The following is a 26,330-nucleotide window of genomic DNA, read 5'->3' on the forward strand; positions in this document are numbered from 1 at the left end:
AGAATATTCTGTTTCACATTTTATTCATAATTTCATAAAAGGCTTTAGTCTTACCTGAAACTAGTACCATTGACTAAGAATAGGAGTCGTATAGTCGTCTGTGTCAGTACTAAACCGAGTACTGTGTCGATAACGTCGCATGTGATACGAAAATGGTAAGGGGCTCAGTTAACTCTCAAAATGTGGGATATGAAAAAACATTGCACATCGCGACTATTCTATATTACCGATAAGGTACATTTAGTATGTGTACACTCTGTAGGTTAACTGTAGTACCATACAGAACCTCTTGTTCTTTGAACGATCGATATTTCAGAATATGTATGTTACATGAAGTCTCGTAAGATGTCAGGTCCATGCAATAATTCGTCTGTGTTTGATCTGTTTTATCGAATCGGAAATATCACGTGTCATACTAAAATGGTAAGATAATCTCGCTCATAGAATACAAACCATACAAGACAAACCATAGCAGACAAAAGAGCATTGCTTGTCGGATCTACACTATCCACGATTAACAATGTGTCAAACCATTATTCGTTACTCTATGTACAAGATAACAGAGAAGTTTATGATGGAATGAAAAGTGCTTGAAACGTATCTTAAGGAATATTATTCCATTTTTAAGTAATATGCACTATGAATTAAATTAAGTTGAACACTTCAAAATTATGGAACATTAAGCAATAACGATAGATAGCTTTGTGTACTTCCTAGAAATTAATTTAACGAAATTATTCATTATATAAATTATTATCAAATGCATATTTGTAGGAAAATATATGCTATTTCAAAATTTTCGCATCAATAATCTCTTCAATACATATTTCTATATACAGGGTGGTTGGTAACTGGTGGTACAAGCGGAAAGGGGGTGATTTTGCGCGAAAAAAGAAGTCGAAAATATAGAATAAAAATTTTTCGTTGAGGCTTTGTTTTCGAGAAAATCGACTTTGAATTTTCGCTCGGTATGCGTAGATCTCACTGCAGATCGTTGTCTCGATGGAAAAATGAAAAAAAAAATTTTTTTTAATTTTTTATTCTATATTTTCGACTTCTTTTTTCGCGTAGAATCACCCCCTTCCCGCTTGTACCACCAGTTACCAACCACCCTGTATATAAAATTTCAGTATCAAGAAGAACGGTCTACAATTTCCATAAGTACAGTATCAGAATTTACATATTATTTTCTGAAACGTTTCCAATAAGGTATCTCATCAACGTGCACGATTAATCATTCATAGTATTCATTACAAAAGATCCTTAAGGAATTCAGTGAGTGAACCGAATTTACAAGCACGAATATGTTTCTAGTTTCTTGTCCTTTATCTATAGCAATTTTTTTATCGATGATATTGGCAGCCATTCTTCAGGACTACATCGATGAAGAAGATGAATCGCGCTTAAACAACGAATAAAAGCGGAACCAAGAAGAAATCCGCGAAATCGATATATTTTCTTCTAGCGATTAATTGAAACGATTGTTATCGGAAACATTGTGTTTCTACATTAAAGCTGAAAGATAAACGCGGTGAGTGGTGAATTCTAAAATATTTCAATGCTGCTTATTTTTTGATAAAACTGCGGCTTAACTGAATCCTCTTTATTCTTTTTGTACAACTGATGTAAGTTTCTTTACTTCGTAGTTACTTGTTGAGTTTATTTTTTAGACATTTCTGTTGTTTTACAAAATTCACGTATATTTGATTGATTTGTTACGGGAATACGTAACTGGAAAGATGGATTTAATTGTTTATTAAATATATCTTTGATTCAGATATATGTAGGTACAAAAGTAACGAGAAATATTTCTCTTTTCAGTTTCTTTTTAGCAGAATGATTATTACTTTGAAAATCTTTCATCTTGTAGACGTGTCATTATAGAAAATTGTCTAGCGTTGAATATCTGTGGGATTTTTTATTTTTTGAATCTTTTATCGCTTTGAATTATTGAGTGACTGCATTATCATTAAATTATAAAATATGAAACCATTATGTACATACATTTCAAACCTAATAACGATAAATATCTCGTTAAGCTACAACATTTAAATGCAATTCGAGTTTTCAACAAAATCAACTGACCACGATATTAAAAAACAGTTAGAAACGTTTTATCTTTTACGCAAATGCCATATCATGCCGAGACCCTATTCCATTCCATTCTCTACATTTCCTGTCGCTAGCGTCACGTAGGAGACACAAGAAATCACGAAATTGACAGATCACCGGTGATCTCCTCGCGTCTTAGTTCGAACGTTTCACAAATAAGCTAAAGAATTGAACGTTAGATATAGTAGTAAAATTTATTGTGCGAATTCAACAGAGTGACGGTTTAGAGTGTTGGAACAGAGAATGTCGAGAGCTGATTTTAGGAAGATTTATGTACTCTGGATTTGGCTCGTATGGAGGGGATGTCGCCGGGGCCAGGTCAGAGATGGCCATGTTTTTTTTTTATTTATTAATATTTACAATCAATTCTCGCCTTGAGAATTTTCAGTAATTTTTTCTGGCGTGGCGCAGTGACATGGTTAAATACTTATAATAAGTTAATACTTATTATAGATAAGTATAATCTTTAAGTAAGTGTGGTAAATAAGTAAATATTACTTAATATAAATAAGTAATTAAATCTAGTGGTTAGGTCTAATGTCTCTTCAGCCTGCGGATCTGGTCCGACGTATCAAGTAGTCGAGTAATTAGGGGGGTTTTGATGTTTGTTGACTCTTTTGTTATATCTGTCGCTACATTTTGCTATTTCCTCTTTGACTGTGGGTATCTCGAGGTCGCGATGTATTAGTTCGTTGGCGACATGAGATGGCCATGCTGTTACTGTTTTTTGACACTGTACCACTCTCTACCTAGTTGTTTGGATGGCTTGAGGGATGTTCGTTAGACCCCCTTGGTTTTTCTATCGCTAACTTATGGCTCTGTGACACTAGCCATGTGGAAACAAAATCATATCTTTTTACAAAGCAGTTGCTGCAATTGCGTATCATAGAAATAAAAACTGAAAAGGAAGGAAAGAGGCAATAATATTCACGGTGTATCAAAATAATTTATCGTACAAGTGAATAAAAATCGTCTAAAACGGTAGAAAATGTGAAACGAATCAACGACTCGTTTCTTTTGCATATTTCTGTCGCGTAATTCTGTAGCTCGACGAGAGATCGTCGAGCAAGATCGGAACACGCAATCGTAAGGATAAAAAGGCAATAATGTTCGCCAACGACCCCGTCGACGAAAACTTTAACAGCGTGTTGTATCAGGACTATGAAGGTGGCACAATACTGGTTCACAATCTAGAATCTAGATTCTAGATCCTCTGACGAGGAAGGGTTGCGCGTTAATAAACTCTCCGGTGACCGTCTTCCTATCAGGCGTTCACATCGTGGCTTAAATAGTGAATTAAGGTCGCGGGGCCGGTGATCTAGGACAATCGCCAACGCCGTGCTTGATTTTCTATTGGATCATTTTCCGCTGCTCGTTAGACTCGGATAAAATCTCTGGGGAGTTATGCGACCTTTTAGTGACACGTGTTAGTCTGGAACTGAGAACTTTCGAAGGATTTCAGTCCCTTTTGGGAAGGGGTTGTAGAAGACGTAGATTTATGATAGTCGTAAAAGGGGGGATCATATTGTACCGTTATATTATCATGGGAATTTTCCGGCTATTTTATGGAAGTAAGTTTATTTAATATTTCTATATTGAGCACTATATTATTAACCCTTAACGCTCCGACTTTTAATTGTGAATATCGTCCAACTTATTCTCATCACACTTCGACTTGCAAGTTTTTAAGTGTCAGATTTTAAATGATACAATGACGTGTAAATAATAATATTAAGGTCATTCAAAACAATCTTTATTCTTATTATTTAGAAGTCGTATAATTTTGTTTACAATATTTATATTAATTATAGTTGAGTAATATGTAGAATTTTTTGAGCACCGCACATCGGCGGTGCTTGAGAGGCACACTTGGAGCATTAAGTGTTAATAGCATTATGCGACCTGCTATAACGTAAGAAGCGTTATTGAGTTTTTATATTGTTAAGATATCGGTCTTAAGTTTGTTTGGACGATTCTAGTTTTGATAACATTTTAATAACATTGGACCGTCATTACGTAATTTTCAAATTGTTAAGATATTAGTTTCGAGCTTATCTTTCGTAATTAACAATCAAACACGTTAACGCTTGACTTAAACTTCATACTTATTTTCCAATCCTATCTTTATTTAAATGTGAGATTTTATAAAATGCGAATATCTGTGTCGAATGAAACGAAATTCGAGCGATTTCGAGTAAATCGCGATTACCATTGCAAAAGCAACGTTTTTCTGCTCCGTAAGTATTCCTGAGATGTTGAGAACACGCGTAATTAATATTTTAACGGGAATACAGGAAACGTGCCACGATACTTTTTGCGCTAACTTAACAGCCAGGGGATTTACGAGCAAACTGTTGCTTTTGTGCTGGTCCACGGTTTTGCTTTCAAAATGCTACTCGCGAACACGAATCGTTCGATTCGCGGCAAAAAGATAGGATATAGGTTTGGATAGGTTCGTGACAGGGGTTGATGTATGTATCGAATAAACGATGTCGCTAAAGTATCGTATTGTTTTTTGTACGAAGTGCCATAACCGATTGAAAACTGAGATGTGCGAATGATGTGAAAAGAATTTTCTCTGATGTTGTTTTCAGGTCAGGTCAGTTCTTGTCTCGATATCGAACGAGATCTACAAATAAAAAAGTTTATCGAAGCTAGATTCGGTGATAGAATAATATGGTTCTTCCCTAGGACGAAATTAATTAAAACTATCTCAGTTGAATAGACAGAAGTTCGCTATATCAAATGCTTTGAAATTTCATCGAAATAAATAAAGTTGCGTTATACTTAAAGTAAATTAAAGCTCCCCTTCCCAATCACGTCAGACCCATTTAACAATTAAAATTCCTCTCAACAAATTCGATCAAAACATCCTTTGCCTATCCTCTCTAACCCTTTCAATTTCATTAACGAGCGAAAGTACGCGTGGAAAAGACGGCACCAAAAAATTGGTTTAATTAGAGGTCGCAATTAAAGGATGATAACGGTCGGTGGGATAGGGGATGGTCGAACGCACGGGCATGGCGCGAAGGCAAGCAAAAAGGGAGCAAAGCAGGAGCGTAAACAAGGAGAGTGCAACGTGGGGGTGGCGGTGGTTCGCGGAGGGTGAGACGGCAACACACGCGCTCATGCGCGCCTGGAACCCCGCCCTGTCGCTTCGGACGAAAGCTTGTCCCGTCGAGGACTCTCGGTCGAGTTTCGACGAGTAGTCACGCTTTAACTCGCGATCCGCGAGGCGGATGTTATCCGGAACGCGAGTTCACAGGTGCAGGTGTGCCCAGATGTAACACGCGAAAGCTTTGAAAAAGCTGGTCGATCCTAGCTCCTGCACCCTGTGCCAGAAACATCCGGACGGAGACGTGGTTTTGAGCTGGTGACGAAACTCCAGGAGCCAGGAGACAGGTGTGGGTGTCAGGTGTCGTAGATAGGTGTTGGGGTGTTTTAGATCTTCGAGCCTGGGTCTGTCTTTATTCGACGAATACGCGGCCACCATTCCAATAGAATCGTTGTTTCGAACACTTGTGGATCGAAGCAATTCTAACGAATCACATACATATACGCGGCGACAGGTGTATTTTTTAAAGGTGATAGTAGTCGTGGAAGGTGTGGAAAGATTCAAAGATTCATTGATCACACAGCAACACGGGACACTCGCTGTCTTGGATACGCGCCTTCGCTTGTTCGAGTCGTTTAAGGTAAACACCGGTGTGTGCCACCGATCGGCCGAGATATCTAGGTCAACAGGCAGTGGCCAGAGGCAACTAGTTGCGGCTGTAATCGTTCCCGTAACCGAGGCCAGCGGCAGACGTTGTGTTCTTTTTTGGTTGAAAGAAGGAAGAAAGAAGAGATCGTTCGTGATAATCTAACGCTGGACCAATAAACGTCCGAGATACCAGAGGCGGGAGGATTTATCTAAGAGGTGTCGAGAGAAGAACGGAGAGAAATAGCTAGGCGAGAAACGGGTCTATTGTTCGTTAAGGTCGCGTCGCTCACGATCGGATTTCCTTGATTACGGTTACGGTATCGACGCGAAGGAACAGCAGCCGTGTTATCTCCGGTGGAGGAAGAAAGTAAGAGAATTTCGATCAATCTTGGCCAAGCGACGCGAGACGCGTTATCCTTCATCCTCGTTCTGAACGCGACTTTTGCCGATTATACGCGCTGATGACAACTGCGGATTTATTAGAAATTTTCGTTAATTAGAATGATCCTCGGATGTTTATGTCTGTTCATTCGAGTTGTTAGTTAAGGCGAAGGAACGAAGGAAAGGAAGAAGCAAAAAGACAATAAAGTGTATCATATCCGAGAAGATCGAAGCCAATTGGAATATTACAGAAATGATTGGTTGATCCGTCTTTTATCGTGTTTTGAAATATTTTTATTCGGCTTATTCGATATTCGTTAGTTAGAGTGTTTGTAGCAGTGAACGGGAATTACCAAGGCCTAATTAAGGATTTAGTTTTGTAATGATTCAAGTGTCGTCGATTACGCGATAGAGTTTAGTGATAGTTATCTAGAGAGGCGGTTTGTAGGAGTGCTCAGAGCAAAGATAACGGCCTTGAAACTTTTCCATGCACGGATCGGAAGACCGAGCTAGGAAAGATGCTCTATGCCTGACAGCGTGACTACAGCTAAAGGTCGTGATCGATCGACTTACTTCGATGGCCTAAAAGAACTTTAAACGTTCAAGGTCATTATGCATAGCGATAAAACGGAAACGTAAAGTGCGGACAAGTCGGTTGGTCCGTTCGATTGTTACGATACCTAGCTATTTCGTTTTGAAATAGCGTAACGCACGAGTCCTATTCTATTCCATTGCATTTGGCCAAGAATCTAGTCTCAATAGAAAATCCTCGTTACAGGCCAGATGAGGCGATAGCGGAATTCGTTAATCCGCACGATGTCGTGTCAAGGATACTCAACCGATCAAGAACGTCCTGGCATTCGCGAAATGTGCCACGCACATCCCTCGATCTCTCTCGAGTTCTTACAGAGTTTTTATAAGACTTCACAGACACCGTCGTGCTTAACGAAGCGACGATAACGGAGGATCGCTTCGTCAGGACTCAGACTGTTCTCGCATCACCTATGCGTTGTATCATCTAATTCCACTCTAGAAGCGGAACGTAAAAGCAACGTCGTCGGACTGATAGAATTAACGAAACCACAAAGCGTACCGATCGTATTTCCTCGTTTCCACACGGTCCTAAACATCGCACAGCCTAAAACCTCAGGTGGATCAACAAAGGCAAATCCTCGTCGATCCTCGCTTTAATTAACGCTTTGATCAAACAACCTCTAGACCAGTCGCAAGCCAAAGTGTTCGCCAGATGACATAGTTCGCTAAATGAGATCACCGAAGCGACTTGTCGATTGAACGATTCAGAAAGCTGCTACTTGTGGTCGATGCGAAAGGAGGCTCGACGGTCGACCTCGCGAACGAAACAGCTCCCGACCCCTTAGTAGTCAACGGACAAAAGCGGCCTGGCCGGCACTCGATGAGTCCTAGTGAAGATAAGGATCCTCGAAAACCCTTGATCGTTTGCCTGGAACGTCTGAAGAAGCTCCGGTTGGCACCTATTTGAGAGCGGTCGGGTGATGCGCGGGAGCAGCTCTGAACTCCTGCTGGAGGCAAGTTGCGTCCAGTGTCAGAGCGATCATCACGCCGGCGAGCACACCACCAGGCATCAGCAGCAGCATCAGCTAAACGAGAAACACGACTTTCAGGAGCGAGAGCTACGTCGTCGCAAACTGTTGGAGCTCGGGTTCGGCGCTTCGCGGCGCCGACCGCCACGGCGTACCTGCCGTCAGCGGTTCAACTTTTACGCCACCTCGGCGTTGGCATTTGTCGCGACGTCCGGCGGTGCGGCCCTATTATTTTTGGTGCCGCTATACGTCGATCCGGCCATCAGCACTCTGGCTGCCGATTTCTCGCCAGATCCGGTCATCTGCACCACCTCCAGGCGCGAAGAACTCGCTGGCTTGTTCAATTGTACCTGGAGTTCCTGCCGCGAAGGATGCACCAGTGACGTTTATAGGTGTACGCATATATACGTCACGTATACACCATGGAGCAATACGAGCATGAAGAATGACACCGGGGGTAGAGGCAATTCGGAGAACTCTACCGGCGTCACGCACACCTCAACCACTTCGGGTAAGAAACTCTCATACTGCAGACTTATGCAGAGTAGTTCTATCTTCACAGTTTAGAGCATCTACTTGTTGTTGGATTCGTGTAATTTTGGACTGTAGTGGAGAAATGGTGACAGAATGTTTTGACGAAGTAATTAAATACTATTTTGATCATTGATACATATGACGAAGCGTGCGTCTCTATTTAATTGTGCAGGTAGCGGTGCTTTTCTATGTCGTTTTAGATTTATTTTCGATTTCATCAGTTGAATTTAATTTTTATTTGAACATACACAAGTTTCTGAACAACTAATACCATAGAAGGATCCTAGCCTTTTATTATCATTCGAGTATTTGTTTTTATATAATTATTTTTGTTAAACTGTTAATAAAGTTTGTTCTTACTTTCATCCCACTTCTTGGCGTTCATAAATATATTCATAATTAATATTAAATATATCTTATATATAAATATACAGGGTGGTTAGTAACCGGTGGTACAAGCGGAAAGGGGATGATTCTACGCGAAAAAAGAAGTTGAAAATATAGAATAAAAATTTTTTTTCATTTTTTTTTTTTTTAATTTTTCCATCGAGACAACGATCTACAGTGAGATCCGTTATAACATACCGCACGCGTACCGAGCGAAAATTCAAAGTCGATTTTCTCTAAAACAAAGCCTCGAACGAAAAATTTTTATTCTATATTTTCGACTTCTTTTTTCGCATAGAATCACCCCCTTTCCGCTTGTACCACCAGTTACCAACCATCCTGTATAAGACGCATGAAATTTACATCATAAAAATCCATAGTCGATGTTTGATGTCTGTGTTTGTCGTTAACCTTGCAACTTCGCACCTCTTTAATTCGACCGCATCACAAGGTCGATATTATCGATATCGTTTCGCTGAGTTGGCAGAAAACTTATTACTGTACGTTGTACATTGTCTAGAATGATCTTGGTTTTGTCTAGGTTCCCCTATTTTCTAATTCATTGACTTGCTTTGTATCATAGCAGCATTGAAAGTTTTCTATTTCATTGACTTGCGTTGTATCATGACAGCATTGAAAGTTTTCTATTAAATAGATTCTATTATTGAGGTAAATCAGCGTATTACATCAGGATTATAAGGTTAGTTTACTTCCAGCAATTCTTTGCAAAGCAATCACGAGGGTACTGTACAATTTTTAGAATCAGTTTATTCATTGGAAAATTATAAGTATAAATTTATGTTTTATATATTAATTTGTTAAAATATTTATTATAAAAACACGTAATTGTTTTCGTAATGAATGAATGAACGTTAAAAAATACTTAAAAATTTTCTAAGTAATATTTTTAATTCTTTTAATGTTATTAGATATATATTCATAGAGATAATTACATCTATAATTTTAAATTTAGAATTTCAATTCGTTTCGAATCATTTTGGTTTGAAAAATCTCAATTTTTCATAAGAAGGTTCTAATTGTTCTTCGCTTTAATAGCAACTTAGAAAGGCATTTTGCAAAATGATATTTATACAGTTATAAGAGTTTAGAATTTTATAAAATTACATTGAAGAAATTGAAACTAAACGGAAGGATATAAAATATTGCTTCTATTTCTATTTCGATCCTGTGGCAAATCCTTAAAATCTGTCTTTTGCTTCGTATGTTTTAGAAGCCATTTCATACAAGACTAGAAATCCCGCTATAGCAACAATAAAACTTTAAAAATATCATAACCATGTAACTTACTGGGAATAACATTACTTGCGTTTATACACCATTTTTACCCAGAATAATGCTTCAAACAATTTCTCAAAGCTTTTTATACCTTTTCGAAGATGTGTATGAGTGACATAACCATGCAGTTTGACCTGTAATGTTTTTCTTCTCGAAGAAGATCCCTTCATTAACCCTTCTATTGCGTTCTGGTCTATATCACTCAACCGTGTCTAGATTAATTTTTTGTTGAAATTCGATTTCGTCGAAAATCAGGAAAGGATCGATAATAGAAATTTCATCGGTAATTTATTACATTAGTATATAATTTTTCACATATTTGTCTACATACTTTTCTACGCACCTAGTAAAAATGTACAGAAACTGCCATGTATCCAATATTGGAGTTCAGAGAATATACACAGCCGCTGTCTCTGTGAATAGGTTAAATGTAGGAACGAGGGATGAAAAAAGATCATAATAGGATTAAAAAACAAAGGTGGAACTTCAAATTGTAATCTATTCTAATATAATTTGAAATTTTGTTTTTTAACAGTGCCGACGCCAGGCGACGTGGAGGCAGTGCTCCTGGTGAACATCAAGGGGTGCGGCTATCCGCCGATCGTCGACTGCGAAAACTTCACCCGCGAACTAGGCTACGAAGGCGCGAAATTCCCCTGCCATTACAGCCGCGTGAACGGCAGCATAGTGATGGCGAACTATAACCGCGAGGCGCAGGTCACCACCATCATACACTTCTTCGCGGCGCCTTTCGTAGTGACTCTCGCGACCAGCGTCGCTCTGTGTGTGATGCACTGTGACTGCAGGTGCAGTCCACCGCCACGGCATTCGTCGCGAGGAATGAGAAGAGGCAGGGGCAACGATCTCAGGTAATGTGACTTTAAACATCGGTAAATCATCTAGTGCCCCTGTAGAATGTCTATCTTGTTGCCTGTTCCGAATGAACTTCTGGCAGTAGAACTTGTTAGACAATGTTCGATTGACTAGGTCCTAAAATTTTAATCCGTAACAACATGAAAGTGCAGATCTTAGATTGTTCGGATTATTATAGTCAACATACAAGGGGTTGCGATTCGAGAAAGTTGGAAAACACTAGATTAGGTTTTAAGAAGCTCTCAAGGGGGCGGGAACGGCTGGGATGTCGACAGTAGATCGGTGAACGTTTCATTATTCATTGAACTAGTACTTGAAGAGCACGTTTCCTCTAGTGAATTGACAATGATCAACGAAGACGTGGAATCTTTCTTTTTCCAATAGTGTTTCGTGCTTCGACAGGAAGATTTTGGAGTTAGAATTGTCACGTGGTGAGATTTGAAATCGGGAAGAAGTTGGAGATAAATATAGGATATGGTGATTGTTTGAAAGGAGAATGAAAGCTAGGCAAGTTGATTTGGGATTTTCGAGGTATAATTCGAGTATAAATTTGAATTCAGATGGTTGGCGTATGGAGTACAAAGTGGTTTATTAGCGCAGGTTCTCAAACAAATCTTGAAGCTCAGGTAAATACGATTGTTCAAATATTAAGATTGACCGACTTGCTTTTATGTGCGACATGTTGTACGTAGATGAGAGAATTATTAATTGCGAAACTAAAGCGGGGGTAATAAAGATATTTCACATGCATGGTGATAATTTTTCTATTTTTCAACGAAAATTTAAAAAGAATCTTTATATTCTTAACAAATATTGAATTTAGTTTCTCCTCTTACAAATGGTATACTAAAAATATTTAAAAATAAAATGGTAATATATACAATTTATAAAAATTTTAAAACGTTTTTTAGTATTTCAATTTTTACAAGATTATTATAATTTGTCATTATATTTTAATATTTTCTGGATATTTATGGTTTTAATAATCTAAATAAAATATTTCACTTGTAGAAATTACGATTCTTTATTATTCTTCGTCTTAAAATAAGAGAAGTGCAAATTTAACTTATTTGTTTTATTCGTTCTTCATTGCACTCGGATGTCCAGCGTCTAACGCATACAAGAACGTGACAGGAATACATTTGATGAAATCCTTCGACTGATAAACATCGAACGTGATACCGCTTCAGACTGTTTCATCTCGTTAAACACAGAGAAGAAAAGAATTCCTTTATAAAGGGAATCGATCGTATCTTTAGTGATTGAGCGTTAGATCTGGAATTTTGTTAACCTATTGATGGATTTACCGTTGCGAGAGATCGTGAACGTACTGTCAATGAGGCGAAGTGTCGGGGTAAAAAATAATAGGAAGGTTTCTCTTCATTAGATGAAAATTGGCCAGGCAGCTTTCGAAATAATTTTCCTTTGACAAAAACGAAAGGATCTTCTGGTATTCAGATAATGAGATTATAGGATTTTGATTTCAACCACTCTTACCAATCGTATATAAAAAATCTTATATTGTACGTAGCAGATATTTTAATCTTAAGAGTTGAAAATACTAATAACATTGAAGGATAAAGGTTTATGCTTTATATACAAAAGTACAGAAAATACTTACTAATAAAATGAAAAGCATATATATAATTGTCATTTACATAAAAATTATTATATTCATTATTTTTAATCTAGTTGAGACAATTGCCGTAAATTGAAGTCGACAGGTATATTTGTTAATTATCTTCACGCGGTTATAAAATTCGATGGCCGAGGAAGGTTCGAAGAAACGAACGTGCATCCTAAAACAGTATTTGCGTTCCACAAATGCTTTGCTTGCTAAAAAAATACGGGCGCATTCTGCGCTCGAGCACAGTTACATATTTAATAACAAAGATACGAGTTCGTCTTTTATTTTATCGTTAGCCCACGGGAGCGCGCGTTATTATGCGGTATCGCGAAAAAAAGTTCTCAGAGCTTTGCTTTAAACTCGAGTCTGCTCCATTACAGGCCACTGCGTCACTGAGGCCACTTTTCCGTGTCTTTCGACTTTTTGACGTGCTTTTTGATGGATCTCCGTCATTCCCCAAATTATTCACCGCATATAACCAACACGCTCGTATAATTATTGGAAGGACAACATTTATTGCGACGTATAGAATGAAAATTAGCTATCGAGTACTATTGACAGTTTTTGCGTTTTTTGATAATAGGTCTTCTAAGTCACTAGGAATTTCTCATCTCTATAATATAGTACTACGAAGGAAATGATCTAAATAAGCGAGATAACTTTCGTAGAACCTAATATCTATCTTTCATTACATTTCCAAATCCCGAAATTACAAAAATGAAGCAACAAAATCGATGTTCATTTTCTGACATGCTTTTAACGGAATAGTTTGTATAACCACACAGGAAGTAACATTTACTGCAGTCTATAAATTTGCAGCTAGTACTCTAAAAAATGTATGTAGTAACTGGTGGATTCTTAGAGTAAGGACAAGTGATGATGGTAGAGTTTAAAGTTTAAGGTATTTTAATGAGTGATATTCGATAACAAAGGACAGACTACGATATCGTCGCACGCCGACTCACACTCCGTGTCCGCTCAACTCGCACTCTGCTTCTCGACTGACCCTCTCTGGCCGTTGTAGCATTCTATTGTCTTTTGCTGGGCCCACCGCACACGTGTTCTACAGACGCTCGTAGCCAGGGTCACGTAGGTCTTTTTGGCAAAGCTATTTACCTGAAGGACCCGGCAATGCATTGATGGAGCCGACAGCGCCTCGGCTCTCGCGACATTGTCTGTAGTTAGCTCGACGTTTCTTGGGCCCTTCTCCCCGATACTACATGTATGAACATCAATAGGCAAAGAGGGAAAAAAATATTTGACGTTTTCTCTTGCCTTTTAACAAATATATGCCACGTCTAAAATTATTCAAATATGAAATTCAAAATACCTACGTATCAACAACTTGCTACAACGTACTCGAACCTTCACTGCAATAGACAAAAAGTCAAAAGCAAATGCTAAACGAAACAGAAAAAGAGGAAATATAGAGGCAGTAAAAAACAGTTTGGCACACTTCTTGATTTACGTTAAAACCCGACTGACACAAAGGGAACCAGACAAATATACACACAAATGGCGGGCTCATAAAAGAGCCACGAGAGTTACACCGTGATGTCAGCATATCGTTGCGACGAAAGAGGTCGTGATTCCTGACCAAAAGTCGAGACATGCCCATTTTAAACGTCGCGATCGTTTGCCGAGCATCCTGCAGGCTCATCATGGCCGGCGGCTTGTTATTTTCCTGTCGTAACCCGTTTGTCATCTTTATAGCTGTCGCACGGTATACTGTATCGTGGTTGGTATTAGGAGGAACAGGCTGGATGCTCGCGCGAAAAGGATAACTCAGACGCACCACTAACCTGGACCATGATATATCAGACCTGGATTAATCGACCAAACCATCGCCCTTCTTCCAGTTCTACCGCTTCCCCCCTCTTTTCATGTCCTCCAGATCCTTTGGCTTATGAACTCATCGCTTTATTGCTCTTGGATAACGTTTCGCGAATAAATCTTTCATTTCTCCAGCGAGTGGCGTGTCGCTCTGTTTACTTGCGTATTTATTTCCGCGATACTTTTGATGGAAATTTAGTTACTTTACGAGCACGGCGTTTTGTCTTTTATTATTTTAATTTACAGTAGTTATAAAAAGTATCGGTACACCATTGTATTTGTTATAGCATTTCTCACTGTAGAATATTTTTCAAGATGATCATTAGGAGTCTTTTTCTTATCATCGCTAGATGAACATCTCGTTCATTTCTCGTTATCTTTAATACTAGTGAAAAATTTATTTTTATTGCTGTGTACTAGACTGATACAGGCAAAAGCCGGAATACTTTTTAAGATGACTTTGAATCTTTTGTTTATCATCACTAAGCACGTGTTCAAACCATATAAACATCTTTTATGGCTGCTTCTTCTTATCCTCAACAGCAGCAACAACAATTTAGACCTTCATGCTAAGTAAACCACATTACACAAAGCTGAAACGATCCTTTAAGTAAAAAAACACGGTGTTTCCAGTCACTTGCCTTAAATCCAGATCTCGTAACATTCGAAATATTATACCATTCTACATATATTGCCTATTATTTCTCAAAGTATCATCCACTTGCGCTTGTAAGCTATCCCAAAATTCATGCAACGGAATATAAACCAGGCTTGGAACCCGATATTCCATGGGTCTTTTCTCTTATCTCACCTTTCCATGAGCAGGAAATTCGAAAGGGAAGCTATTTTAATAAATTTTCAGCTGTTTCACGTATCGGTGGTCGAATGCTAAGCCCCGCAAAGCGAAAAGCACGTTGCGGAACGAATTTTCATTTGGTCGAAAGGGACGCGACGTTTTGTCAAGTATTCGAGATCTCGCGAGGCGATTTTGAACCACAGGCGGCGAGTGTGTTTAGGAACATACGGCATTGACAGAAAAGAAGCGTAGAACGTCATGGAACTTTTAATTGGAATGGCGTTCCAGAAGACTCACGAATTGTTCCCTTGACACCTGTACGAGGAAAGAGAACTCGGGAATTCGTTTCAACTAGCGGGCACTACATGTTCGACCTTGTCATCTGCAAAAATGCAGTATTTGGGACTCGGAAGTTCAGAGCATGTTGAATTACCTCGAATGCGAGAGAACAGCGTAACTCTGCGTCGTTTTGGGCAGTTTCGCTTCCAGTGTTGAAATTTCTTGAAGCTGATTTGTTACAGATAGCTTTAATAGCATTGGAGGATTTCTCACTGAAAAGTCGAGGTAGTATTCTTCCTTTCTTCTGGAAACAGTAATTATCAAACTATTCTTTATTGGAACGGGCGAATTGGACGAATAGATCTTCAAAAATAATATGACTGTACTCATTAAACGATTCTGAAACTTTTATCGAAAAAACGTCAACCTTTAAATTTTTACAACCACGCGAAGAAAGATCGTATAATGATAAGTTGATGCTTTCAGACTATGATTTTAAATAGACATTATGGTATTTTGGAATCTTTATGGATCGTATTATGTACGATTCAGACTGAGTATGGTTTATATCCTTTTACATTCTTTTGGTTCTTCCACTTATAAAGTATTCACTATGAAAGAAACTAGTTTCTTGACGATAACGTTAAAACGTGTCTAGTCGAGGATCAAAGTAGAGTTGTTTTATAATTGTTTTAAATAATTAATGTTTGTCTTTTCTGCGAGCTATTAGAATTTCATTGCTTCAAACTATAAAACACTTGCAATAAAGATGTAATAACTCCGAGATACAAAGGAAGTACTAACTAGCAGACGGTTGAAAAGTTTGTTCAAGTTTAACTTTATAACTGGATACATCCGGATCCCTTTGCCTTATTCTCCAGTGCTCTCTTTGTTTTTGATTAATATTATCCAGGTAATAAACAACTCTTTCTCAGCCTGTTCCATACAAAGTAATTGAGCATCGTGTACACTGCTTTAAAATGTGAGAATGTTGTCTTACGCTGTGCGACAGCAATAAATTTTACTAGAGCATCTGGCGATTTTATACTAATTTTGCTCGTGAAATTTGCGTATTTTATGAATATATATGCTTATTTTAAGCTGTGTATTTGAGTATTTAATATCTCAAATAGTATATTTTTAACGGCTTATTTGTTAATTAATTATTTATGAATTAATTATTCAAACAATCTAATGTCCAAAGTCATCATTATATCTCAATACCTCTTTCATAGCACTAACTCCCGTATTTCCACCAGAAAATAAATTTACAGAATAGAGCACTCCCTTTCAATTTTAAGAAAACATAATAATATCCATAATAGAACCCTATTCTTCCGAGAACATATTCGTTTTTCAATGTTTATTGTATATTTTTATGTTTTTCTATGTTTTTCTATATTTCTAATTATCTACCATTTCCGAAACATTAATTCCTCAACATGCGCAATCATTCTTTCATGGTACCCTTTACGTTCTCCATTAAATATTAACCAACAATGTACTCATCTTAAAAGAAATTAATAATGGCGAAGCAATTTCATCCTTTCAAAAACGTATTCATTATTTTGCAATAATTACCTCATTGTTTAAACATCCATTCACAACATTTTCTAAACACCCTTTCTTAAAACCCAACCATATATTTTCATTTCTTTTCTAATTGCCTATCATTTTTCAGACGTCTATCCCTAAAGCTGTTTAACAAGTCTCTGGCGAAATCAACTCCCGCATTCCCCTCAAAAAAATTGATTCGAGCATCCACTCTAACTGCTAAAAAAGAACGTCCTTCTTTGTCGGAGAAAAACGGACATCGAAAATGTTGCTCGAGCGTATCCTCTAAAGGAACCTCTTTCCAAGAAAGTACCTACAAATCTGCTTGGGAAAAACGCAGCCCACCCTCTTAACCGACAGTTCCATTTCCTCTCCCCACATCCATATTACACCTTACAATACGAGGTATTCGATATTCCCCTATATACCTCCCGGCTTGTGCCTAGCCCGCGAAATTACGGTTTCGATCAAACTGAATCAGTCTCACGGCGTGGCTTCGAGGCCGCTCGCACTTGCACATGCACCTGCATACAGAGAAATGCGGTTTCACGAGCGAACTTCTCTCCTATGTACGCGTACATATATACACATGTATATATAGGATGTTCATATTATTAGTTTTCAGCATCTTCGGTGTAAATGATAAATTCGCGAAAAAAATGGAAAAAGAAGTTTCATTAATATTTAATAGTTTGATTCGTTTAGTGATATTTTTAATATTTATGATATGTAGTATTTTTAATATTAAATCTGTAGATAACTATAGTATAAAAGATATACTAGAGAAATTAGAATGAAAGGTATAAAAATAATTATACGGTATTCCTCGTAAGCGTTAAATTTAAGATAGGAAATGGCAAAGAGAGAAGTTTGAGAATCTTTTAATGATAAAAAAGCCATACTATCTATAAAATTTCTACGAAAATTTAGTAGTTTAGTAATTAACCATCGCACATAGAAAATAATCGGACTTTGTTCTCTTCTAGTTTTCTCACAGATCTCTGCCACTTGTAAGAATAATACTGGAGACTAATTGCGTGAACATCCTGTATACACAGCCAAAACATGCATACCCATAAATCGGAATGCAGTTTCAGATGACGTGGCTGGTGTTACGAACGCTTTGGAAGCAGTTATCTGGCCTGCCGTTAGGCATGATTGTAGTTTAATTACTTCTGACGCAGACTCGCAGATTTATTCGAATCCCAGAGCACCCAGCGGTACGAATCGCGTTGATCTTATTTTTTGTGGTAAAACGTCAGGAAATTGGAGCGCAGTTAAGGTTCTAGTGGTTCTACGGGGATTGCAAATGTAACAGCTTTGAAAGATACTTTTAACCGGTTGATTTCAGTGGTAGTTTGTTGTAAACAACAAATGGAGATTTATTTGAAGCTTCGCTTTACACTGTACTGGTTGAAGTTTAAAGGTGGTATTTGTAACGCGAAATGGTTTTCGACTGCCTTTTGGAATACGTCTGTTAATAAATCTTATCCTCTGAAGGTAACCTTTCATTAATTATTAAACGAATTTTTTCATTGAGGTAATTTCTCACTCTGGTAATAAACAGTATACTGTATGACAAAGTACGAATTCTAGATACGTCATTTCCTTAAATTGTTAGATTACAGTTTTTCAAAAATAGATCAACAAAGTTAGAAATCGTTATTTACAAACTGCAGAAATTGGGTTTCCCGTTTCCATTTTCATACACGATTAAGCTGAAACACACTATACTCTCTCTAACTCTCTTCTTACCAACTAAAATTAGCGATGAAGTCATCCCCCAAAATACAACTCATTTAAGAACTCAGTTTCGCCCTGTGATTAACTTAACAATTACCGAAAATTGCAAGTTTCCTACAATAACCAGGCCATCGAGATTTCAAAAAGATGAATTATACGGTTAACGAATCGGCATTAAAGTTTCTACCACACGGCATGGCTTTGTTTCTCGCGCTGTCTGCACCGCGAGAAAACATTTCCGTAATATTGCAACGCAACCCTGGTGAGTTCGTTGTCGATCGGTCTGTAACGAAGGAGAGTTGTTGCCGGAGGAAACAATGCGAGACTCGAAATGCGGGTCACGGCTCTGTCCTTCTCGAGAACACAGTTTCTTCCCTCTGAGTTCGTCTTGTCGCGCTTTAAAATTATCCATCCGAGAGGGATATGTTTCGCCCAGGTCGCATTAGTTTTGTCGAGTATACAGTAGTTCACGAAAGTATTTAAACTCTTACCATAGAAAACTTTTATTTTTAAACTTTTATGACTTATTCTACGTGTTATAAAGAACATTGTAAAATTTCATTAACGCTGTCATGATTACATTGATTAAAATCGAAACCAACCTGACATAGAAGCTATAACACATTTACTGTAAATATATATTTAGTAAAAAATTAGTATAAAGTACGAACATAATAAACGTGTTAAAAATGGTTCCATTGAATATCGAGGCTTGTTAATATATCGAAGGAGAATTTATAAAATTGTATTGTAAACAGATATAATATTCTGTCAACTTTATACAAATTCAAGGCAACGATCCATAACTATGTATAAAAAAAATAAAATCAATAACGATATGTAATATCTGTAAAATTGAAAGAATTCAATGTACCGAGTCAATTATGATGTATTAACTCGAAATCGAACACGTAAATAACGTATAAGCAAAAAGATAACCATTACATTTTTGCCATTCAGATTCTTATGAATGTAAATGTTTCGAATAAAAATTACGAATTATTTAACCGGTGAACACGAAAGGGATGAAAATACAGTTTCACTTACAGCTGAACCACTGTATAGAAGGTCGCGCGAAGCTAGTACCTTCATTCGATAAATGAAACTTTAATCTCCGTGGAAATAAGGTCAGACTTCGAGTGGCGACGTATAGTGGATTCATCTTTGCTTTGGTTAAACAGTCAAGCGCTTTTAATAACTACAAACTGCGACATATTGGTTGCATTTAATCATTTCTTCGAACACATGTTTCACTTTGCGCGGCTATTGTTACGAGACGCGCGTTGCTTTGTTGCGCTTCAAGTTACACGTATCTCGGTTACACACAATTTTGGATCCTTTTGATTTACACGTAACTATAATCTAGAAAATTATCGGATTACATCTATATGTAATATGTAATTACATCTGGATATATCTATATACATATACATATTAAGTTTCAAAGAAGCGTAACTGTTTTTATGGTTAAATAGACGATGCTCATATTCAAAATATTATAATATTAATTTTCCTATAATGTAAAACCTTATACATGATAGGAAATATAGGTATGTAAATATGAAACCGGAATTCTTTTATAGAAAGTACAGGTTTATTGTATGAAAATGATTAAAAATATTTTATTCGAAGTATTGCCCATCGCTAGCTATACATTTTTCCCACCTGTCTGGCAATTGGTGGATACCACGCCAAAAAAACTGCCGCTCTTTTGAGGCATCGAGCCATTTTCGTACATTTTCGTAAGAAGCGAAGTGCCGGTCAGAAAGTGCGTGTCCCATCGATGCAAATAAATAGTAATCGGACGGAGCCAAGTCTGGTGAGTAAGCCGCGTGCGAAAGTATTTCCCAACTGAACGCTTCGATCGTTTCCTTGACCGGTTTTGCTGGATGTGACGGTGCATTATCACGAAGCAAAATTACTTTGTCTTGCCTTTTTTGATATTCTGGTCGTTTTTCACGCAAAGCTCGATTCAAATCGATCGTTTGTTGTCGCTAGCGCTCAGTATTAACGGTTTCGCCAGGTATTAAAAGCTCACAATAGATCACACCCTTCTGATCCCACCAAACACAGAGCATTGTCTTCCGTCCATAGCGATTTGGTCTTGTAGTCGATGTCGGTGGTTCGCCTGGAGCTACCCATGATCTTTTACGCTTAGCATTCTCAAAATATATCCACTTTTCATCGCCAGACACAATTCGGTGGAGAAATGGTTTTTCGGTTTTCCTGCTGTCTTTCATTCGGTTCATGTGAACCCATTTTCCCACCTTCTGGATCTTTCCAATGGCTTTCAAACGTATGTTTGAGTTGTTGTTGCGTTTGAGCGTCATCCTCATCCAACGATGCTTGCAATTCGCTGTCTCGAAACTTTTTCGGTGGTCTTCCGCGTTCTTCGTTCCTCGCGTCAAAATTGCCACTTCTGAATTTTTTAAACCACTCAAAGCACTGTGATTTACCAAGAGCATGCTCACCGTAAAGCTTTGACAAGCATTCGATGCGATTCTGCAGCAGTTTTCTTCAAATGGTAACAGAAAATCAATGCTGTCCGCAAATCGTAGTTTCCAGGCACAAAATTTGACATGTTCGACGCTATTACAAACTATGCTGTTGTATGAAGCTTGTATTGTTCCGAGTCGAAAATGTTTGTGAGATGTAAACAAAGACTTTTGGCATCAATGACGCAGTTTAGTGATAACTACATTATCAGCTAGGGTCATCTATAGGCAAATTCTGGTTTCATACTTACAGGCCTGATATTAGTAGATATTACCTTTATTAAATTAGGATCATTAATATCCCGTTCATAATCTAAAATATAATAAATAGTTTCGTTAAACATAAATTTAACCGATGTGTCTTCCCTCCGCGGTATACAATATATTTCTTCTTAATTCCATAATAATAATCTGCATCATAAACGGCAACGGTTATTGTCCCCCTAAAAAGAAGCCAGGGCATCTATCATTCTTCATTACAGAGCCAAACAGCAAAAGTGCATCGGAGAAGTGTGTTGGACGTTGTCCAAATAATCAACGAAAACTTTGTAATTAGTATAGTACACTAAGATATCAGACAAGCAGATCCTGGAGCAGCGTATTTACTCGAAGCGATTAATCTTCGCCTAATACATCGATTCACAACGGTGCACAAATTACCATCACTCCATTAATTCATCGTTACTTCCAAACTTCCGAAATTTTTTCGAATAATTATAATGGTTGACAAGAAGCATATGTCCTGGCAAACAGTTCGAAAGATAAAATGGTTCTTATTCTTTTGTTCCTTGCAACTGTTAGAAATAATCAGAAAATTTAGCGTAGTTAAAGTAGATTATTATGAAGTTGAAGTTTAATTCTTTAACTCTTTTTTCTTGAAACTTCTTATAAAATCATTATAAATTGTATAATTATAATAAAATTTATAATATACGAGTAATAATAACATCACGTTATAAGTTGTAAATAATCTTCCTCTCTAATTTATAAATATACAAAATTCTGATTTCTAGAAAATATCATAACTGGTAAAATGGATTCGAGAAGAACTCGTCTCTACTTTGCATAAAACTTGAGATCCATCAATTTTACCCTATCTTATTCTTGTGCTCGTCGCTGTTAATGATGTACTGGATTCATGTGACAACGCGTCTCCGATGATTGTATTGCAATTAAACTTAAGTGAAAGATTCAAGTGAACTGTAATCCTTTTCTCTCATAAGCAAACGAAATCTCAGTTATAGGGATTTATACGTCAGCAGATAAATTAGATCCAAGAGGATATCGTTCTTGCTTTGCATAGAAATGAAGGCGATCCGCCAACTTTGCTAATTATTCGACATTGATGCATTCACATCGTTTATTCGGACGTTTTAGCATAATACGTTCCGCGCCATCGCGCAACGAGCCGTGGGGTAAGAGAGATAAATTAAATTTCTTCTTACCGTTTGGCTTATCGTTCGATCTTCTGCACTCGTGTCGATAGGAAAACATATTTTTCAGGATTTTATTAAGACAGCTTCGGACGGTGAACACCATCTGGTCCAGATTCGAAGAAAAACAATTCTTTCTGAGAGATTCTAACGAAATGAGCTTCCGGAATACCATTCTGTTTTTTCGAATCTCGCCAAGATTTTTCCATTTGATTCATCGAACCTATCCAATTCATGACAGATCAATAGGAAAAGAAATTTCATAAAAAGTTTTCCAGCAATTAAAAGAAATGTTATTTCTGTATAATAATTATCTATATCACTATGTAAATTTCTGAAGAAGAAGTTTTTACAACTTAATGATGAAAATATAATTTGAAGGAATTAAAAATGCGAGATTTTCACATCATTATTTTAAAATTCAATACAAAGCTACAGTAAAATTGTTCCAAAGAAAATTGTTACCATAAAAATTCTGTCTGTTATAAAATTTGGAAAACAAACCTAAATCTGACACAGGATGGAAAATCGTTAAAACGATTTCGCTTCAACGTTCTTCGAATGGAAATCAACGAGGATTCATCATTCGGACAAACAGTTTCAGACACCAATATGTAAGGAAACAGAGTTCGCTCCGTTTGTTTTCTCGAAGGGACCAAAAATACGCGCCGAGAACCGTGCTTGTAGGCTGAAATATTCAGAATATTCTTTCCCAGTTCTGTTGTTTCGAGAAGTTCCATCAATAACGAACAGACGTCTTTAGATTTCGCGTCGAGGTGGAATAATACAGACTAAAACAAAAAAAAAAAAAAAAAAAGAATGGTGGGAAAGAAAGATTTTTTTACGTTGACTAATATTCACTCATAAACCTATTAATATGTACCTAATCTATAACGAAAATGCATAACACATATATTTCTTCCAAATACATATTCATCTTTATATATGTAATATCTGAAAAATTTTTATGTTCGGTTGTTTATTCGACTTTAACTGAAAAATGGAAGATTTTTAAATGTTAGAGACACACTTATAAGTCTGTAAATGTGTAATTTATTGTAGAAACAGATTTTGTATTTCGAACGTTTGCTTGTTCCTTAAAAAATATCTTTAACATCTAATTTTAACAATATTTAATTCTGATAAATATGTAATACATTTCCGACTTTCTTTGTTGATTAATATAAAGATACTTGTTATCATTGTGATAAATTCGAATATTCTGATAGTATTCTTAGTGTTTAACGGAGCTTCTAAGAATCTATGGGTTGGTATCGGTTAGCTAGTTAGCTAGTTGGACCTTCTGCTTTGTATCCTGTCCCCGTGAATCTGGCGTAGGCGGTCGACTGCAAAAACGTTCCTAATGCAGTTTGTGGACTGGGCCGAGTAAGTTATGCGGCAAGTATAGAACAGTGAATCAAGTTTCGAAGAAGTAGTTCAAGAGAACAGATGGCGAAACGAGACCCATCGATCGTCTCGCTTGTCGTCTTACTGGTGGCTCGTGAACAGAGCCCCACGATTCATGCGAAAGGGAAAAGTATATGAATGATCTTCGTTTAACTATGCCTGAAGACATATAGAGCCGAGAAAGAGTCTTAGGTCATCAACTGATCTTACCGTGACAACTATATATATTTTTAGGAAAATATATGTTGATATAATTGAATACTATTTCCATGTGTATGAAAACAAACTTCAAAATATGTGCTACGTGGTGTTGTTCGTTCAAAAGTTATTTAATATCGTTCAATACAATTCACAAGTTTTTGAAGAAAAGTTAATATATGAATCAATTAATAAATTTTTCAACTCGTAATGTAACGGAATACTAAAATTGTTAAAGCACCGATTTAAGTATCGTAAAATACGGATGAAATTACTCCATATTTGGAATACCAAAGGTCAACGATAGCAGCTGATGGTTAAGAATGTTGGTAATAATATATGGAAGTTAAATACGAGATCCTGTAATATAGCGATCTGTTTTACATTATTAGATTATGAAGAATTGACGATTCTAATACTTTTATCGATTTAGAAGAATTTTTCTTACATAACTTATAGCTCAGAGAAATAAAATAATCTTAAGGTTTCATAATATAACATGAGTTTGATTGAAGATTTGAAAAATATTCAGAAGATGACATTTGAGTAAAGGTTGCCGCTATAAATTGAACAACGCTGCTTCAAAAGAAAAGACAGAAATGTAATCTGCGGTTGAATAATCTTGACGTGTCACGAGATCACTTAGGAAAATGATATCGATCGGATTGGCTGTTGGGTAAGGCTTGTAGGGAAGAAAGGGAAGGAGGTAGGGGTAACGCGAGAAAGGAAAAAAGGAAGGATAAAATCGAAACGAAATACGGCGAGAAAAGTGAGGTGGAACCGGAAATTTGAAGACAGTCCATAAGTTAAAAAAATCAGTAAACGATATAAATTGTACGAATATATATAAAATCAATCGAAGAAAATGTCCACTTTCAGAATTTCTTTAAGTTTGATATTTATTTTAACATTACGTAGGTAGTCTTTTCTAGCTATAAAAATTACAATCAACATCCAAGAACAATTAAAGCTTCAACATATATTTATTCTAAATGAAATTAAATATTTATTGGAGAATAGAGTATTTAATAGAAAAATATTCTGAAGATTCTAAAGAATTACTTAAAATAATTGCTTTTCTTGATAACTCTCAGCGATAATGAAGCACTTGGTAAAAAAAGATTTTAAATAATTTCAGAATAATAACTATACGTGATGAATGTTTTCAGATAAACTAAATTAATTTAAAATTGCGAAAGTTTCTCACCAGATATCTACAATTCAGAGTAGTAGAAACGAAGGAATGCTCGGACTGAGAAATTTCAACGTACTGTCAAAACTTTGTTCCCGAGTAGAATGATTCGTTCGAGTCGTGTCTACATGGCGTTGTCGGCGTTGGCAATGCACTTTGCCCTCGTCAGTCGGTGTTTCAGCACTCTTACTTGAACATTCACGACCGCGTACACTTCGTTTTTATTCTTCGGGTACTTTGGCACGAAGCAGAAAAAAGCGCTGAGGTCGAGAGTATCCGCTGTAACTCAGCTATCAGAAAGTCGTTGAGAGAATGGTTACATCCTCACTTTGCTAGCCAGCAGGAACATCGTGTCCGAGATCGTGATCTCTTTTCACATCCGCCTATTCCATTCAGTTATCCTACGTTTTTCGTGTCCAAGATAATTTTCGTTTTCAAATTTATTGTGAAATACTATGGTCTGGACTGTATGACTTACACTAAGATTACACCGTGACATGTATTCTTTTTAGATTACTTTCTTTTCTATCTTTTCCTCCTTCTATATGATTTTTAATAGATTGTTAGCTCATCAGCAGTAATTTATAAACGGTATACGTTCATTTTTATTGATTGTCATTATGTTATGTGCATTTAGATACAGGTGTATTAATATATTTATAATTTATATATGTACATACATAGTATATGCACCCGTACCTCACGGAAAAAATGCAATTCTACTGTCATTCCTATTATTATACAGAAACAAAGAATTAATTGGTTGGAATTTATTAGAGACATTTATATCTATTTATAAAGATATTTATAAGTATTTGAATATCCGTAAAATAGAAATCTTCAATATCTTTCGCATGTACATAGCTTGTGAAACGCATAATTATCTGTATATTGAAAAGGCAATAGTACACATATTCCGCGTATA

The 26,330-nt window shown here is 36.9% G+C and overlaps 1 protein-coding gene across 2 annotated transcripts in view; it reads left to right on the plus strand.

Moving 5' to 3' along the window:
- The first annotated feature begins 5,350 nt into the window (after positions 1 to 5,350).
- Teh1 (tipE homolog 1 phospholipid transfer protein) overlaps positions 5,351 to 26,330 on the plus strand; it is a 46,198-nt gene continuing 25,218 nt past the window's right edge. The window contains exons 1-2 of one of the 2 annotated variants that reach the window (XM_033336896.2): positions 5,351 to 8,269; positions 10,511 to 10,844. In XM_033336896.2, coding sequence (XP_033192787.2) covers positions 7,711 to 8,269; positions 10,511 to 10,844 — 893 coding nt within the window. In that variant the 5' untranslated portion in view covers positions 5,351 to 7,710. Of the gene's footprint in view, positions 8,270 to 10,510; positions 10,849 to 26,330 lie in introns of those variants that run through there. The other variant, XM_076620111.1, reaches the window with a different exon arrangement.

Source organism: Bombus vancouverensis, chromosome 7, assembly GCF_051014615.1.
Source record: "Bombus vancouverensis nearcticus chromosome 7, iyBomVanc1_principal, whole genome shotgun sequence".
Lineage (NCBI taxonomy): Eukaryota > Metazoa > Arthropoda > Insecta > Hymenoptera > Apidae > Bombus > Bombus vancouverensis.